The sequence below is a fragment of the Anastrepha obliqua genome, chromosome 3 (assembly GCF_027943255.1).
Source record: "Anastrepha obliqua isolate idAnaObli1 chromosome 3, idAnaObli1_1.0, whole genome shotgun sequence".
In the NCBI taxonomy this organism is placed as follows: domain Eukaryota; kingdom Metazoa; phylum Arthropoda; class Insecta; order Diptera; family Tephritidae; genus Anastrepha; species Anastrepha obliqua.
Genome location: NC_072894.1, coordinates 26,902,727 through 26,919,987, shown reverse-complemented (window position 1 = coordinate 26,919,987; position 17,261 = coordinate 26,902,727). Strand labels below are relative to the sequence as shown.

Below are 17,261 nucleotides of genomic sequence, written 5' to 3'. Positions count from 1 at the left end.
GTCCTCGACTTACGGGAAGATTGAATGGAATAGCTCCGTGGGCTGCGAGTGAAGGCAGTTGCAATTGATTTTCGATTCTACAGGGTGAACGATATGAAGTGTTACCTATTCAAAACACCATAACTTTTTTGTGTGAAATTAGTTTTTATTGATTTCAAAGACAAAATTGTTCAAAAATGATTACAATTTTAACATACATATATTCACTTTAGCTCGATATGACCACCGTTTGCCTTGACTATAGCTTTCAAACAGTCAAAAAATGAGTTGCATGCTGCACGAATGTGATCTTGAGGTATTTTGGCCCATTCTCGTATACACGCTTTTTTCAGCACATCCATACTGGCATATTTTTGAGTCCTCAGCTTGCTCTCCAAAATGGACCACATGGAATAGTCCATCGGATTTGCGTCTGCGGAATTCGAAAGCCATTGTGTGGACGAAATGAAGTGTGGAACATGATTTTTTAACCATTCTTGGATCACACGAGCTTTATGAGACGGTGCCGAGTCCTGTTGAAACGTCCATGGTCTACGACCGAAATGTTTGCGTGTCCACGGCTCTAAAGCAGATTCTAAAACATTTTCCCGATAATAAGTCGCATTCACTTTGACACCAGGCTCGATAAAAACGATTGAAGAGCGTCCATCAGCGGGCACTCCGGCCCAAACCATTACTTGCGATGGGAAATTGCTTCGAGTGGCCATACGTAGGCTCAAATTCTCATATGAGCGTTCGGTCAAGTAAACACGATCGTTTTGACTGTTTATGAACTGCTCAATTGGGAAATATTTTTTATCAGAAAACACAATGTTAGGAAATTCGCCACGTTCGTGCAAGCGCAACAACTACTTTGCTCTTTCGCACCGAACTTTTTTTTGCTAGGGTGAGAGATCGTGTGCTTTTTGGAACTTGTAAGCCTTGACTTTGAGCTCATTTTTCAATATGCGTCGAATGCTGTCTTGCGATATTTTCAGTTCTTTGGCCATTTTTCTTCCACTTCGACGAGGAAGTCGAGCCTTCACTTTCCGAACCATTTCTCTCGTTGTTGCGGTTTTTTTGGTCCACCTCCATAGCGTTTTGTAATGCTACCAGTATCATTGTAACGTTTTATAGTGCGATACACAAACATTTTATTCACTTTAAGGTGACTGAGCTCACGAACAATGGCTGGCTGTGATTTTCCAGCCAAATATAACGCAGTCACACTATTACGTTTGAATTCCATTACAGAAAACAAAATTCAACAAAACTAAGACGTAAATGCTTTTGATGGCTTATAAACAATATATTGAACTGTCATTAGAACAATTTTGACTTTGATGCCATGAGCTGTTTTACAGATACAAGCAGTGTGAAGTTGGTAACACTTCATATCGTTCACCCTGTATAGTAAAAGCTTCCACAACGATCTTTGAATTGCATGTTGTTTTAATGCTACCTGCTTAAACATTGATGAATTTGCAACTTAACCCGATTGTATTGACTGAGAGTTCAATATATTTATTATAAACTATTAAAATTCGTTCTAAAGTTAAGTTATTATCTCTCCTCGCACTCAATTTTTCACAAATAAAATCAAAACATCTTCAGCTGTCAAATAGTATTTGTGTAAGCTGAATTGTATTTGTGTGAACACAAAACTCAGTGACTCAATTTAAAACTTAATTGCCTCAGCTAATTGGTCTGTTTGAACATAGAGTCTTAGATTGCAATGAATAGCACTAAAAATAAAATTTTTTGACTTATATATTTGACTTTATTTTTAGCCGAGTTGGGCGATTTCAACCCATCAGAACATCAGCCAGGATATTTGAATGGGATGCAACTGTTGCTGGAACAAACACCAGATGCCGAGCGAAAAATATCCGAGTTGCATAAATTGCATCGCGGTCAGTTGCCGGCAGATGCAGAGTATAATTATTTGGAACATGCGAAACGACTTGATTTATATGGCATTGATTTACACAAAGCTACGGTACGTAACAAACTCATTATTTGAGCGGATATAATCTGCAAAGTGTCGAAGCATGTAGAAGGTTCGCATAAATACTTACTTATATTCATATGGATCGATCGGGACCCCTGGTCCACTAGAGCTCGAAAATTTAGGGTATTTTCAGGATTTTTTTTATAATAAAAAAAATTAAAATAATATTTTAAAATAATATTTTAATTTTTTAGGCTTTAACTTCTTTTACATACAAAAATGAAATTTTTTTTTAATTTCAATAATTTAAAAAATGGCGCTGAAGTTGACCCTCCCGAAAAATTGGACTGGACGGTGTTGTCCATTTTGGCTCTTCTATTTATATGAAACACAAAAACCAAAAAAATTATTATTCAGTATGACTGTAGCTATGTCCCGTACTAGAATAAAAAAAGAAAAAAAAATCACAAAATGGCTCAATTTTGAATTTAACGCTCTAAAAATGGGGTTAAAAATGATTCTAGTACGAGCGATAGCCATTGATGTTGTGAACAACATATTGAAAGTTCAGACGATTCGGTTGAATATTTTCTTTTTTTTTTGACAACACCAGGCCGAAAAAGTCGTTTCGAGATAATTGAGTTTAAAGTTTTGAGAGTAGATATTTACCACTGATGTCGCCGCGTGACGAATCTGACTCTACCTGCTAAAACGGCTGTAGAATCGAAAATACTGGGAATATCATTCCAAAAAATTGACAGTATATTCTTAAAAGCCTATACTTTCGAAATATCAAAAAAAGGAATCGATTTTTTTTTAATTCTAGACCACCGGGATTCCTTAAAATAAATATTCGATTAATAAAAAATAGTTTAAAAAAACTAAAAAACACGCTTTTATTGCTAATCGAACTAAAAAGTAGAAAATAAATTTTAATGACCTATAATAAAGTAATAGCAAATCGAACGATCAGTCATAGTCAACTTCCTCAGAACAGAGTTATAACAAAAATTAAGGTAGAAATAGAGTAATTCAAATTAGAGTTAAAAGCGTGGGATGCATTTTGCTTCACTTTCATCGGTCCTTGATAGGTGTGCAAAATTTCAAGTCGATCCGATTTTTAGAAGCCAGTGAAAATTAAGCTCAAAGATTCCGTTACATACATACATACATACATACATACAACCCAAGCTAATAAAAGTGTGTTAAAAAGAGTCTGCAGTACCCGATTTTGAAAAGTTGCTATACTGAGTGCCAAGGCAAATGCATAAAAGGTGACTCCCATGGAGCTACAACAGCATTTACATGTATTGTTTTTTTTTTTTTTTGTACTCAGTATGCATTCAAAGCATTAAGTATCAATGCTCGAACAGGCATTAGTTGGCGTACAGTGCTTAAAAGAAATCAGGATTGAAGCTAATCCATTTTTTACAGGACTCTAATGGTAAAGAACTTCAGCTGGGAGTATCAGCGATTGGCTTATTAGTTTTCCAAAACGGGTTACGTATAAATACTTTTTCCTGGTCGAAAATGGTGAAAGTTTCATTCAAACGCAAAGACTTCTTCATCCAGCTACGCAGAGAACCGGTAAGCTAAAGTCAAATATATTTGCGATTCCTCAAGACTAATGAAAAAACTTAAATCAAATAATGTATATACATACGATTTTTTTGTTTTTTAATAATCAGTCAGAAAGTTATGATACCTTGCTTGGCTTCAGCATGAGTTCGCATAAGCACGCGAAAGCTTTATGGAAATCCTGTGTGGAACACCATTCCTTCTTCCGTCTAAAACGACCACATCGGCTTCCACGTTTTTTAAACATCAGCCTGGGTTCGAAGTGAGTACCCGCACAACTTCTTATTTATGATTTTTCAATGTATAATCAGTACTTTTATATTTCACCAAAAAAGATTCTATTATTCCGGGCGCACAGAGTTGCAGGCTGTGCAGGAGTCAAAGCAACGCGGTACGGTGCACAAGGCATTTGTCCGTTCGCCGAGCAAACGACTCATAACCGCTGGCTCCACAGTTGCCACATCTCCGCTAACGCTGGCACTGGTCAACGGTACCAGCGGTTCGGATAGCAACGGCAGCTTCTCACATAATGGTAAAGTCACGTCTTCCGCTTTGGTAACTCATACGTCCATTTTGACCATTACTAAAACGAGCCGTCCACACGACAATAAAGTGACTTCGAAGCAGACTGAGACAATGCCGCGTAAGGCCTGGGAACAGCAGAGCGACGAATACGATATACAGCTGTAAGTGTTACGTCTTATGTGCCTCGTCCTTTGAGTCGACTTTGAAAATGTGCCTACATATTTCTTTTCAGTGGCACTGGAATTCTAGCTAGACGTTTCGATTCCCCAATACCGCCAGCCTATAGCTCGGACGCTCACAGTCCGATGATAACCTCAAATAATGCTGCCACACGTCTCGGCCCAGCTATCACAACTCTTATAAATGGCAACACGTCAACAGCATTGGAAAGTGGCAGTGATTTGGTGACTATACGTCTGCAATCCGATGAACAGGGCCGTTTCGGTTTCAATGTTAAGGGTGGCGTAGATCTCGGACTACCTGTTCAGGTATCCAAGGTGGTACCAAACACGCCGGCAGATCGTTGCACGCCACGCGTGTGTGAAGGCGACGAAGTGGTTATGATCAATGGTTGCGATGTTGTGGGATTACAACATGACCACGTTGTGACGATGATACGAGACAGTCGCAGCCAACAGAATGGTGAGCTTTTGCTCACTGTACGCCCAAAGGCGACGCGTACTATAATGTCGGAGGAGGAGCCACTATATCAGTACGTACCGGAAAATGATGAAATTGGATCTCACTCAAATCTACTGGATGGTGATGCATTATTTACGCAAAGTTTATTGTTGTTGAGCGATGGTTTGGCATCTGGTGCGCTTTTGGCACAGTACGAGTTGATGTATCGCAAAAATGCAGAACTAGCGATTACAGAGGCGCGTAAACCAGAGAATATCACCAAGAATCGGTATCGTGACATATCACCATGTAAGTTGAAGTTTTGCACAACGCAACAATAAAAATCAAATATTTAAGAACGATTTCTTACCACTCTTTTAGATGACTGCACACGCGTTTCGCTAGTGAATTCCATTACCGGCGATTATATCAATGCAAACTACGTAAATATGGAAATACCTGGGGGAGTGGTAAACCGTTACATCGCCACGCAAGGACCCCTGGCAAACACCACAACAGATTTTTGGCGCATGGTGCAGCAAGAGAGTAGCCATTTGATTGTAATGCTGACCACAGTTATGGAGGCTGGACGACAAAAGTGTCACCAATATTGGCCAGTTACGGGCGATGAATTGCACTTAGGAGATGGTTTCTCAGTGAAATGCCTTAGTGAGCAACCGGATGAGACGGGTAGCTTCGTGTTTCGTGAATTTGTTTTGTGTGACAAACGTACTGGCGAACAACGACACATTCAGCATATGCAGTACCTTGCTTGGCCCGATCACTGTGTGCCATCTGATCCGAATCTCTTCATCGAATTCACGGAGCGTGTGCGAGTTGCACGTAATAAAACTTTGCTGCAAGAAATCGAAGAAAGTCTAAAGCAAGTGCGAATGTTGGACGCCGATGCCGATGAAAATGGTGGGTTGATGAGTGAACGCAAATGTGCTGCCAGCAATGGAGTTACGCCGGAGGATGAGAATCCAGTTGCGACAAGTGTGCATCAGTGAGTATGAAAGAAAAATGGGGATGTCTTTTGTCTATTTTCGTAGTGGTCTTAGCTCTAGTCCAGGTTATATAGGAATTTACAGTATATCACATAGATAAGTTTCCACCGTCCCACAATATTTATATTAGCCTACAATATTTAAAATATGCAAAACATAGAGTGCTAACGCTATTCCATGTTTGCCTGGAAACGGTTATCTGTAATCATATTGTTATTTATTCACACATTTCGCCATAAAGCACCTTCACCACAAACTGTTCGTGGAAGGTTGTATGTAAAAGGCAAACATGGGTGGGTCGCAATGAAGATTCCGCCCATGTGGGGAAAAAGACTGGAGTTTTACCAAAATCATGGCTCTGAAACGACAAGAATTCTGGAACAAAATACTTTGGACAAATGAATATATGATCCAGTGGAAATATTCCTTTGGCAGAGTCTATGTGTGGAGGAAGAAAGGAGAACCACTGTCTTATAAATGCGCTCATATTTATGGCGGTTGAAAATGGTATAATAGTTTGTGGATGCATTTGCGACCGGGGAAATCAGCAATGCAAGAAGGAAAATTGAGTGCAGATATTTACTTAAATATCTTTAAAGAGGTTTTGCAATACCTTTCCTTCAGATATAGCTTTTTTATACTGCTACATGGTATGGCTCGGATCTACACCGACATAGACTTTTTGAAATGGCCACTGGAAAATTCAGATCTGTCTTTTATTGAAAACGCTTTAGTATAGGATCCCTGAACATCAATATTGTGCCAACCGGATTCCATCCCTGAAGTGAGAATTTGGAAGGGTTGCAAAATACGCTGCTGTTATGATGCCATCATTTGATGCAAAACGCTTTGCACGCATGCATTTTTTAGGTCAGCAAACAGATGAAGTCGCTAAGTCGAACTTTAAATCATGGATTTTAGCCATTGTCAAAATGCTTGTTGTTGTTGTAGCAGCATAAACATTCCCCATACATGGACGGGGAATGCTGCTGGTGTGACAGTCCTTGGCCGGATACAAATCCGGGTCGTTCCGGTAACGTAGATCCGACTGTCATGGGAACGTTTGTCAAATTGCTCTTGTGACTCGGTGCATTGTCCTGATGATAAAAGAATTTATTCTTTTTGCAACTTGGAATTTTCGGACCACGAATTTTTTCCTTCAGCTGGTCTAAAAAGTTACAATAATGTTCAGAATTTATTATTTTACCAGTTTGTAAGTAATCCACACAAAGAAAATTCCTTTTACATACCAAAAACTGATGCTAACACCACTTGACCGATTTCTGAATACGAACTCGTTTCGGAGCCGAAGAACCAGGTTCACACCACTCTTTAGCCTCATGTTTCGATTTAGAATCGTGGTAATGGACCCAAGTCTCGTCCGTAGTGATGATTGACGCACAAACTCCACGTTATCCTTTGGAAAATGCTCTAAATGTTGATGTTGATGCTGACAAAGTCGCATTCAAACGTGTTTTTGTTCCATTATTAGCGAATGCGGTGCCCTTTGAGCGCACAGCTTCCTGAAATCCACAATCAGTCAAAATATTGCTTACACCGCCCAATGAGATGACGCGGCTTCTACTAAATCTCTTTAAGTCACTCGATGATTTTCAATACGATTTCCTGTATCTTTTCTACGATTTTTGGTGTTGTACGTCTTTGACGTGGATCGTCTTCAAGGTTTGTACGACCACGTTTAAATTCAGCAACCCATCTTTCTACTGTACTAATTGATGGCGAAAATTTGTACACTCTCAACATTCCTTCATAAATTTACTTTGCTTTTAAACCTTCCGAAACCCAAAAATAAAAATTCAGTCATGGCACGATACTTGATTTTTTCATAGTAGAAAATACTGTGACACGTCGATACTAAATGGCTTGTAAACAAATAATGAATTGATAGATCGTAATGAAACTTCACATATGTACGTTCATATGAGAGTGGGTCAATATAAGAAAAAAAAAAAAAGTTAAACTTTCAAAGCAGACAAAGAAAGAGGAAGAGACCCGAGAGAGAATGAGAGAGAGAGAGAGAGAAAGAATATATATCTAAATAAATTCACAACATTTGCAGAGAATACAAATAGTCAAAATTTACAAAAAACGGAGAAGGGTCGACCGGACACAAACCGTGGCAGCAACGCGCACTAAACGCAGCGATTCCAAGGCAATACCAATAAATCCGAGGCCGGAATGGATAGCACTTTATAGTACGCACAAGCACTAGCTATGAAACGGAAATAAGCGCCAAAAAGTAGGCACCAAAAAAAAACCCCAAAAAATTGGGACCAAAAAACGCCCCAAACAGTAGGCACCAAGGAAATATAACGCCAAAAAGTAGGCACTAAAATATATTTCCTACAATTTTGCACCAACAAACAAGCGCCAAAAAGTAGGCAGTGTTATTTCTCACTAGAAATTAGCAATCATAAGGAAAATCTCAGGAAAAATAGCCTAAAGGTGTATCTAAGATATATATAAGGTATTGCTCTCTCTCTCCTTTTCCTCTACGTTATATCTCTTTTCTCTCTCGCGGAACGAAAATGCCCAAAACGTTGCATGGCCTTGAAATTTTACTCTCCATTCTAGCTCGTCCATCGACGCCTAAGGAGTTTCACTTTAAAAAAAAAAAAAAAAAAAAAAAAAAAAAAAAAAAAAAAAAAAAAAAAAAAAAAAAAATGAGGCATAGCAAACGCCCTCTTATCGAATCGCAAAACTTATTGAAAAACCTAGTACGTGATTGCGACCCATACAATTTCAAAATGTTTTGTTGTTTCCTTTTTACTGTTACTCTATTATAATCAGTATTCATATTTACATTGAACTTCACTATTAACAATTACAGATGCATCAGTGCGGCAAATCCACCCGTCATAGTGCATTGTTCAGCCGGTATTGGACGTACAGGTGTTCTGATATTAATGGACACGGCTTTGGCGCTAATGGAAATCAGAGAGCCCGTTTATCCCCTAGACATTGTGCGCACAATGCGCGATCAGCGTGCCTGCATGGTGCAGAATGTGGTAAGCATAATATTTCAAAAACAAAAAAAAGGACACTCTTTAAAGCCCGAATTGAATTTTTATTAATTTTTATTCCATTTTCAGAGCCAATATCGTTTTGTGTGTGAATGCATTTGTGCTGCGTACATGAAACTCTCACGCTCAAGTGCCGCCCTCGATGATGTTGATGACGACGATTAACAATAATTATTGAAATAGCATCCATACATACATACGATACATTACCTACACACATTTATACATACATATACATATGTATTGTTAGAACATTTTTCTCTATTTACATGTGCTGCTTACAAGCAAACAAACAAAAACAAAAAAAAACATATTATATATACATATGTAAATATACTTTACATAAATATACACGCATACATATGTACATATATGTTGTCCAGCCATTAAATATTATATGTAATTTAGATTTTTTTTTGTCAATTTGAGTCTGCTATCCATGTGCACTCTATTGTATAAATATTTTTCTTTATTTAGAGCGAGCTTTAGAGCATCAATTATATTAAATATATTAGTTCGACATTTCCTATTTCGCATCATATACACACACATATATATTCAGAAAGAAATATAAAGGGTTTTCCAATAAAAGGTGTTATGAATGAATGGATTGCGCTAACGAGAGATGATTAACGATTTTTTATGGCCGGAATTGGACGTTATCGATCTGTACAACGTTTATTTTCAACAAGACGGCGCTACGTGCCACACAAGCAACGAAGCCATTTATCTTTTAGGGGAAAAGTTTCCGGACCGTATTATCTCTCGAAGAGGTGATCTCAATTGGCCACCGAGATCTTTTGATTTAACACCTTGTGACTTTTTTCTTTGGGGCCACGTGAAAGAGAAGATCTACGCCAACATCCCAGGCTCGATTCAAGACCTCAAAGATGGAATTCGTGAGGCTATCGAGGACATAGGGCAGCCACTTTGCAATTCGGTTATGGAAAATTTCATGAAAACGATATTGTCCTGTAAGCGTGGTCGTGGTTGTCATTTGCCTGATGTTATTTTCTACTATTAACGGCATACCTTCCTCTTTATAATGAAATAAACATCCGATTATTTATATTAAAAAATAGCATTTTTTCTTGAACATCAAAAAATAACACCTCTGTTTGGAAAACCCTATACTTGAAATTTACTTATAAAATTTGCGACTTTGTTGTATGTAGTATGTACATATGTGTAATTGCATTCAAGTGGAGTACTTTTGATCGCACCTACCTATACATGTTGTTTAGTTCATTGAGTTCGTGCATTTTTTCCATTAAAATATTAAGAATTCGTTACCAATTTATGATAAATAATTATATTATAGAAGTTTTGTCTAATCTTTTGCTTTGCTTCGGCCGTTTTCGTATACGTTTAAGACAGCTCATTTAGGTATTATTGCGTTATTGGCCAAAATATCACGAAGACAATTGAGAGAAAAAATGAATTTACACGTAAGTGCTGCAACGTAATTCTAAATTTTTATTGTACGATGCGCATGCAATTGATCAGATACATGCAATTATGGGTATACGCAATATCGATAGTGTATAAAAATATGTAAGTCTTATGTATTTTAAGAGTAAAACTTCATACGAAATTTAAGTAAGTTACGCATACCACGAAAGTGAAATGTTGTTGTTGCGATATTTTAAAATTTAATCATTTAGAGATTTGAATATCCACGAAGTGTGTGGTTGTCGATTGCAAAATAATAGGCATAATTTAGTTATAATAAGAAATTTATCAACTTACTAGTATTGTAGCACCAAATAAAATATTTATTGTACCCTCGTATTCACAACTATTACACAGCTATTACGCATTCATGTAAACACCTGAATGATCTTATTTTAATATAAAAGAAAATAATAAAAAAATCCGCTTAGATTGAAAGTAATCTGAAGTATTTCAATTTTATTTAAATTTGGAAATTATTATTTTTACTTTGGCATGCAAGTTCGCAATTCACTTTTAGTATTCACACTGGAGCTTCCAGCTTTGGTTCTTGTACAGAATTCATGTTGAAATTCCATTACTTTCTTCACTGATTTTGTATGCGTCTAATTCCTGATGCATCTGTTCAAGTTCTTCAAGCAGTTTAGCATATTTCTGTTGTAATTCCTTTTCTCGCTCCATTTGCCGCCGCACATCCTCTTGTAATGACTAGAAGAGAAAAACAAAAATTTAATTAAAACACGTAAGAAGTGCTAAATTGGCTGTTGTTCTGTCCGAGCGGAGTAGGTTGAGACATCTCAGCCAACTGCAACCTGAAGAGAGGCACCTACGCTCAATCCAACCCAGTTTCATCTTGAGTTTAATAAGGGAACTGGGTCTGGATGAGGTAATGTGATGAAAAGAGGGCACAAAGGACGACGAGATCGACGTGAAAACCGCGTAGCAAATCTAAATCTTTGTGGTCTGTAGGCGTATACAAACATGCAGACATGGCTAGATTGACTTTCCTCATCATTCTGTACAAAATTGTTATAGACTTGTCCTTACCACTATTAATTCGTACAGCTATTATTTCTTCTAATATACACCTCGTTGCAAAATTATAAACACGCCACTATTTTTTTTTTATAAAAATATAGTTACAATATAGTACTACAATAAATACCATATCGCACAAAGTTACAACTTTTTTTCATATCTCCCAAAATTTCATCAAAACTTTCAACTTTTTATCCAGAAGTTTTAGAATTTTACTGGGCATGCAGTTTTGCAGCTCATTAGATTTTAGTGTAGGTTATGGTGGTAGTCGGTTTGTACGAGATATCACTGTGTGCCACGGAAAGCTAATTTATTTTTCTTCATGGAACCATTTTGTGGTTCCCATGAAGCGCACGATTGATTCAATGCCCATGCCGGACAGTGCCGTAAGAGAATTGAATAAGTATCTACCTAGAAAACCTGTTCGGATTTTAACTAAGGCTGGTTAACCGGAGAGGAAGTGCTCAACTGTTTCTCCTATTCCTCATCTCTGCAAATTCTACAATATTCATGGGGCAATACTCCTAGTCTTAAACCAAATAGCCAATGACCGGTTATACAAGCCGCGACCTTCGAGATATCCTCTCTTGAACTGATAAGCAGTTCCTTTGTGTTCTTATTGGGTATGGAAATAAGTTTCCATCCTCGTGAAAGCTGAGTCGCTGCTGATACTAACTTTGTGTTCGCTCTAGTAATATACTGGTGATTTGAAGGTGTACATCTGAGGTCTCGATCGCAGTAGTTGACATTCGTTCGAAGTGTAAAGAGTCTTTTTTTATCTGGAGTCAAAAATGTCTACGTTCTTTCCGAAAAAACAGCATTAGCGGGAAGTCATGCTTCATTATTACCTTTTAAAGAAAAGTGCAGCTAAAACGTGTCGTATATTGATCAATATTTACGATAATCACGTTCCATCAAATACAACTTGTAAAGGGTGGTTTCGATGCTTTCAAAGTAGCAATTTCGACGTGAGTGATAAAATCGCGAAAGGACAACGAAAATATTCGAAGATATGTACTTGAACCCTTGATGATATGTTTAAAGAGTTGGATGTTAACAAAACAACCGTCGGTAAACGTTTGCACGTGATGGGAATGGTCCAGAAAGCAGATAACTGGGTGCCACATCAATTGAAGTAAAGGGATATCGAGAAACGTTTGGTGACGTGTGAGATGCTTCTTGAACGACGAAACAGAAATGCTTTTCTGCATCGCATCGTCACTGACGATGAAAAACGGATATATTATGATAACTCTAAGCGTCGAAAATGTTGGAATCTGCCAGGTGAACCAGGTCCATCGACAACGAAAAAAAATATTCATGCTTCAAAGGTTATGCTGTGCATCTGGTGGAATCAGAGGATGTCATCTATTATGAACTCCTTAAACCATCTGAAACCACCACTGCAGCTAATGCGTTTGAATCGAGTTCTCAAGGAAAAGCGCCGGAATGGGACGATAGACATGTCAAACTGATTTTGCTGCATGACAACGCCGGGCCACACGTTGCTAAATCGGTCCAGAAAAATTTAGAGGGACTGAATTGGGAAATCTTGTCCCACCCGTTGTCTTACCCCGACATTGCACCTTCGGATTACCATCTGCTTCGATCAATACAGTCAGCTCTTATTGGAGAGCGGTGCACTTCTTACGAGAGCATCGCAAAAACTGGCTCAAAGAATGGATCAAGTCAAAGAACTCAAATTTTTCGTCAGAGGAATCCGTATGCTGCCTGAAAGATGGAGTAAAGTTGTAGCTTCCAATGGCACATACTTCACATTATCTCATCTAATATTGAATTATTTAAATAATTCGTAACTTTGGCTAACAAAGGACAGAAACTTATTCCCATATGTAAATTTTTATTTGCGGTCATAGTAGCCTAGCTGTTCCGCATGTGCTTCTGCATCTTTTCATGGCCCATTGGCCACTTGAATAATGTTGTTTTTGATTATTAGTTGGCTCGTGGCCATAGGTATTCCAATGGTACTTCTATCACTAAGTAGTTGAAGAGTTGTACCTTTCCTGGCTAGCTAATCGACTTTGCAATTTCCTTCAATATCTGCGTGTCCCGGAACCCAAATGAGGCTGACTTTGAATACGACACTAATATCATTAAGGGCTGCCCGGCTATCCTGTGCAACCTTTGATCTAGTATAGCCGCATTCATAGATTTAATGGCCGTCCGGCTATCCGAGAATATATTTATTGTCGTTTTTGTTATGGCTTCTGCCTGTAGTCTGATAAACGCTACAGTAGTCGAATGGCTAGTTCAATTGCTAATCCCTTCGAAAATATTCCATAGCCAACCCTGTCGTCTAGCTTGGAACCATCTGTATACAAATTTAATTCCTCTCTTCTTTATAACCTAGGTGTTTGCCACTCTCTTCTTGACAGTATACTCGTGATTAGTGTAACGAAGTGCAAGTTTCAAGTGATTTTTGTTGACGCTTCTAGCCTTTTTTCTTTCATATAAAAGAATTCCAGCATGCACTTTCAATGGGTTTTAACTGTATACTGTGCACGAATTAATATTAGTTAGGGCAAGAGTATACCAAGTATTTGCCTATATCTACTATATATCGATTCCTTTACGCTGTTACACACAATCGATATGAGAACAAAAGTAGAATACCCTTGTGCACTAGCGTGCGGATATAATAATGGTTACGAAAGTATTATATACCAAATTTTTGTACCTCTAAACGTCTCGGTATGGCGACTGCTTCTTGTTCAGCCAGAAATTTAAATGTTGACAGAGCCAATGAATTTTGTTCGATTTGATCGTACGTGTCTTGCAATTGTTTGATCATTGCTTGCGCCCTTGCTTGATAGCCGCCAGTTAGAATTTTCAGTTTCTTCTCGATTTTGGCGCAACGTTTCGCTTCCTTAGCCATATGGCGTCGATTTTGCTCCAATTGTTTCTCGGCCGATTCCAAACGATCTTTTTTGCTCGCCAAATTGGCGCGTGTATAGCGGTTTTGTGATGGTAAGTAGAGCACTTGACCCAAACATTCTTGCCACACTTGAGAATATACATCCATCGGCAAATCTCCGTGTCCCATACCCTCTTTAACAACTTCCATTTCATCCTTGATTAGGTTTGCTGACTTCTCTAAATCGGGTTTCTTGAATTCTTCATATGGATTTGCTTTGAAGTAATTTTGTAGCTGTTCAATTTTATTTTGCGATTGTCCCGGCACTGGATCTTTTACTGAGTCATATAAAAGCATTGTGATCATTTCATGTTTGATCAGCTCTTCGGACTTTTGCATATCGGTAAGATTTTGTTTCTCAGATTGAGGTCGTAAAATCTTTGTGTTAACTTCAGTTGGGCGCGGCAGTTGGCGCTGAATTGCCTGTGAACGTTTTTCCAATTCACGCTGGCGCCTGGCATTCTCTTCGGCGATTTCACGTGCGTCGACATCAGCTTGATCCTCGACTACGTTTACTGAAGTCGTTTCAGCGGGTTCCTGATCGTCATGCTCTGGTACAACAATTTCGTAATCATTGCGTGGTGTAGGCAGTGTTGCCAAACCTTCGCGTAGTGTGCTTTTCAATTGCTTTTGATAGTTCTTATAAATTGCTGGTGTATCGCCGACATTTAAATTTTCCTCCGGGTTGATGCTTAATTTATCACGCACTAATGTGGGTGTTTGTCCTACGCCAACATGTGGCGTTTTGCCCAGAGGCACAAGTGCACTAGATGCTGGTGTTGCAAATCCAGGTGTTCCGGCTTCGCCTCCTCGTTGTGTTCTAAGTAAAGGAAAACAACATTAAACTTTATAATAGACCCTAGCGTATTCTTGTTTCATGTACTGACCTAAATGGTGTTGCAATTACTGTATTGGGTGTTGCAATTGTTGCAGACTTTGGTAGAACTCCCGAGAAATCAGATTCGTGCAGAGGAGTATTAACTCCGCCTTTTAATGGGGTATCCACGTGCGTGAGTGCCATCATGTTTTGTGCCTCCTGCATAATGCGGTCAGTAAAAGGTGCGGGAGTGCGTGGTGTCGATGTAACTTGCGGTGTTATGGAGTAATCGGCTAAGAGCGCATCTGTCGTCTCGACACCACTTTCACCTGCCACCTCTTTAGCTATTTCACTAGCACGTCCTAGTTTGACAACCTGTTGCAATTCCTGATCCGAAATTTGTGGCTGAGGTAGAACCAATTTCGAGCGTTTCCTTTCGGGTTCTAAGTTTTGCAGCATGGCCAATGGCATATCGCTATCTTTTCGCTCCTTCAACTTTTGCTTATCTTTTTTTCGTTCGCGTTCTTCTTTTTCCGAACGCAATTCACCATCAAGATCTTGTTGACGCATCTTATTAAAGTCCGGTCCAAGTTTCTCCACATTCTCGTCCGCTGTATCATAGAAACCAATAGCTGGACGCTTTTCGAATGGAATCTCCGCATTGTAATCTATGCCTTTGATACGTTTCCGGTTGCCGCTGCCAATACCCGCAGCACGCAGTTCTCTACGCTTCTGCAAAGCTGCTAAACGTCGAGCCTCCTCTAATTGTTTTTCTCGTGCTTTACGCTTAGCCTTTTTACCTTGAGTATTGGCAAGACGTGCACGCGCTTCGGACAGCATTTCCAATTCTATATAAAAGATCACGCATATGTAGTATTTTTAATAAAAAACAAAATATATTCTGAACAAACCATCTTCATCCATGTCTTTCGGATCCGGACGCGCTGGTTTTGTTTCTGGATTCGGATCTATTTCGCCTGGTTTTAATTTACGTGGATCGTCACCGCCATCCTCTCCATCTTCCTTGCGTTGAGCTTGGTCACTGTAGGATACAATAAAAGTAATTGCAGTAAATTTCTTTAGATTTTTTTTTCATGACTTACAGCAGATATTCGTAGCGCTCCAAGCACTGGGCCGCAGTTCGACCAATAATTGGCGCAATTGTACGCCATTGAGTTGGCATTAATTTGGCCAAGTGTAATAACTTTTCATCTTCTTCCCGTGACCATTCCGTCTTTTTAATGCTGGGATCTAGCCACTCGTACCAACGGGCTTTACATTGCTTGGCGGATTTACGATGCAAAAGTGACGCAATACGTGACCACTGATTTTTGCCATATTTCATTACCGCCGCTTTAAGAATTTCATCCTGAAAATCAGGATATGTTACAACCGTCAATAATAATATATAAAAAAAAGCTATAAGTAAAACTTACCTCGGTGTTTCTCCATACACCTCCTTTTATCATTATTCGCGGCATTTTGTTGTATTATAGTCGCGAGCAACACTACTTAATTGAAATAATTGCCACAATATAAAGAGTTTGGGCAAAATGTTTAATAAATTTTTATTTGCAAATCGAATAATAATTTACCTAAACGTAAATTAGACGCGATTTTACATCACGTCGAGTCAAGGCGAATTGAGTACCAAGGGTGGCGCCTTCCCTAGACAACTACTTTATTTTTGGCGATTTTGACAAGTCAAACATCAGGTCCCTTACCAATACCAAATAAGGGAACAAAACAGACAAAAGGAAGAGAACTTACATGCTTATGGAAATTCAGTGAATAACTTGGTAATATTGTGGTTTATGACATTTAAACTAAACAAACTAATGAAAACGAAATACCGCATATTAAATTGTGAAACACGAAAGTAAATATATGTGTGTGCGTATAATTTCTTTTATTTGGGTGTTTCTATTGTTTTCACCTACTTCTACTCTTTCTCTTCACAAAAAAGTAATTCTCTTTCTATTTGATTTGTTTATTCATGGTCTCTGACGACACATGTGATTCGGAAGACGAACCTTGTTATTCTAAATGCAAGTAGTGCTGGATACCTCCATTAGAATATTAGTTTAGATACTAAAATTTTGCAGAATTCGCACAAAGGTGGGAATTTAAGTTTAACTTAAATTTCGTGCGTAATACCGACCCCTAAAAATTTAGTTCCAGAAAAAATAAAATTATGAACACCCTTCAACTGAAAAAAAACAGGGTTGATTACCGGGTACCTGTCACCTTTTTTATTATGTTTTGGTAGAGTTTCGATGCTCAGCTGTTTATTGTGTTTGTATTACGTTTTTCT

The 17,261-nt window shown here is 38.5% G+C and overlaps 2 protein-coding genes across 7 annotated transcripts in view; one reads left to right on the top strand and one right to left on the bottom strand.

The window, feature by feature from the left end:
- Positions 1-9,507, top strand: part of LOC129242851 (tyrosine-protein phosphatase non-receptor type 4) — a 34,700-nt gene extending 25,193 nt beyond the window's left edge. For 5 of the 6 annotated variants that reach the window (XM_054879733.1, XM_054879729.1, XM_054879730.1 and 2 more), the window contains 8 exons: positions 1,770-1,978; positions 3,365-3,517; positions 3,619-3,770; positions 3,820-4,194; positions 4,266-4,963; positions 5,036-5,660; positions 8,513-8,690; positions 8,775-9,507. In XM_054879733.1, the coding sequence (XP_054735708.1) occupies positions 1,770-1,978; positions 3,365-3,517; positions 3,619-3,770; positions 3,820-4,194; positions 4,266-4,963; positions 5,036-5,660; positions 8,513-8,690; positions 8,775-8,870 (2,486 nt within the window). In that variant the 3' untranslated portion in view covers positions 8,871-9,507. The remainder of the gene's footprint in view (positions 1-1,769; positions 1,979-3,364; positions 3,518-3,618; positions 3,771-3,819; positions 4,195-4,265; positions 4,964-5,035; positions 5,661-8,512; positions 8,691-8,774) is intronic. The other variant, XM_054879734.1, reaches the window with a different exon arrangement.
- A 1,077-nt stretch (positions 9,508-10,584) lies between these two features.
- Positions 10,585-16,576, bottom strand: LOC129242850 (cell division cycle 5-like protein). The gene is made up of 6 exons (XM_054879728.1): positions 16,384-16,576; positions 16,051-16,316; positions 15,859-15,989; positions 15,018-15,795; positions 13,894-14,950; positions 10,585-10,865 (listed from the first exon to the last, which is right to left on the bottom strand). Exons 1-6 carry the CDS (start codon positions 16,426-16,428, stop codon positions 10,719-10,721), a joined length of 2,424 nt encoding a protein of 807 aa, XP_054735703.1. The 5' UTR covers positions 16,429-16,576; the 3' UTR covers positions 10,585-10,718.
- Positions 16,577-17,261: the final 685 nt, after the last annotated feature.

Bases quoted from the DNA above. Each gene is read 5' to 3' on its own strand.
- LOC129242850 (XM_054879728.1), bottom strand. From the start codon at position 16,428: ATGCCGCGAATAATGATAAAAGGAGGTGTATGGAGAAACACCGAG. The intron at 16,317-16,383 runs GTAAGTTTTACT...CCTGATTTTCAG, and splicing joins GTGTATGGAGAAACACCGAG to GATGAAATTCTTAAAGCGGC. The intron at 14,951-15,017 runs GTCAGTACATGA...TCCTTTACTTAG, and splicing joins GTAATTGCAACACCATTTAG to AACACAACGAGGAGGCGAAG.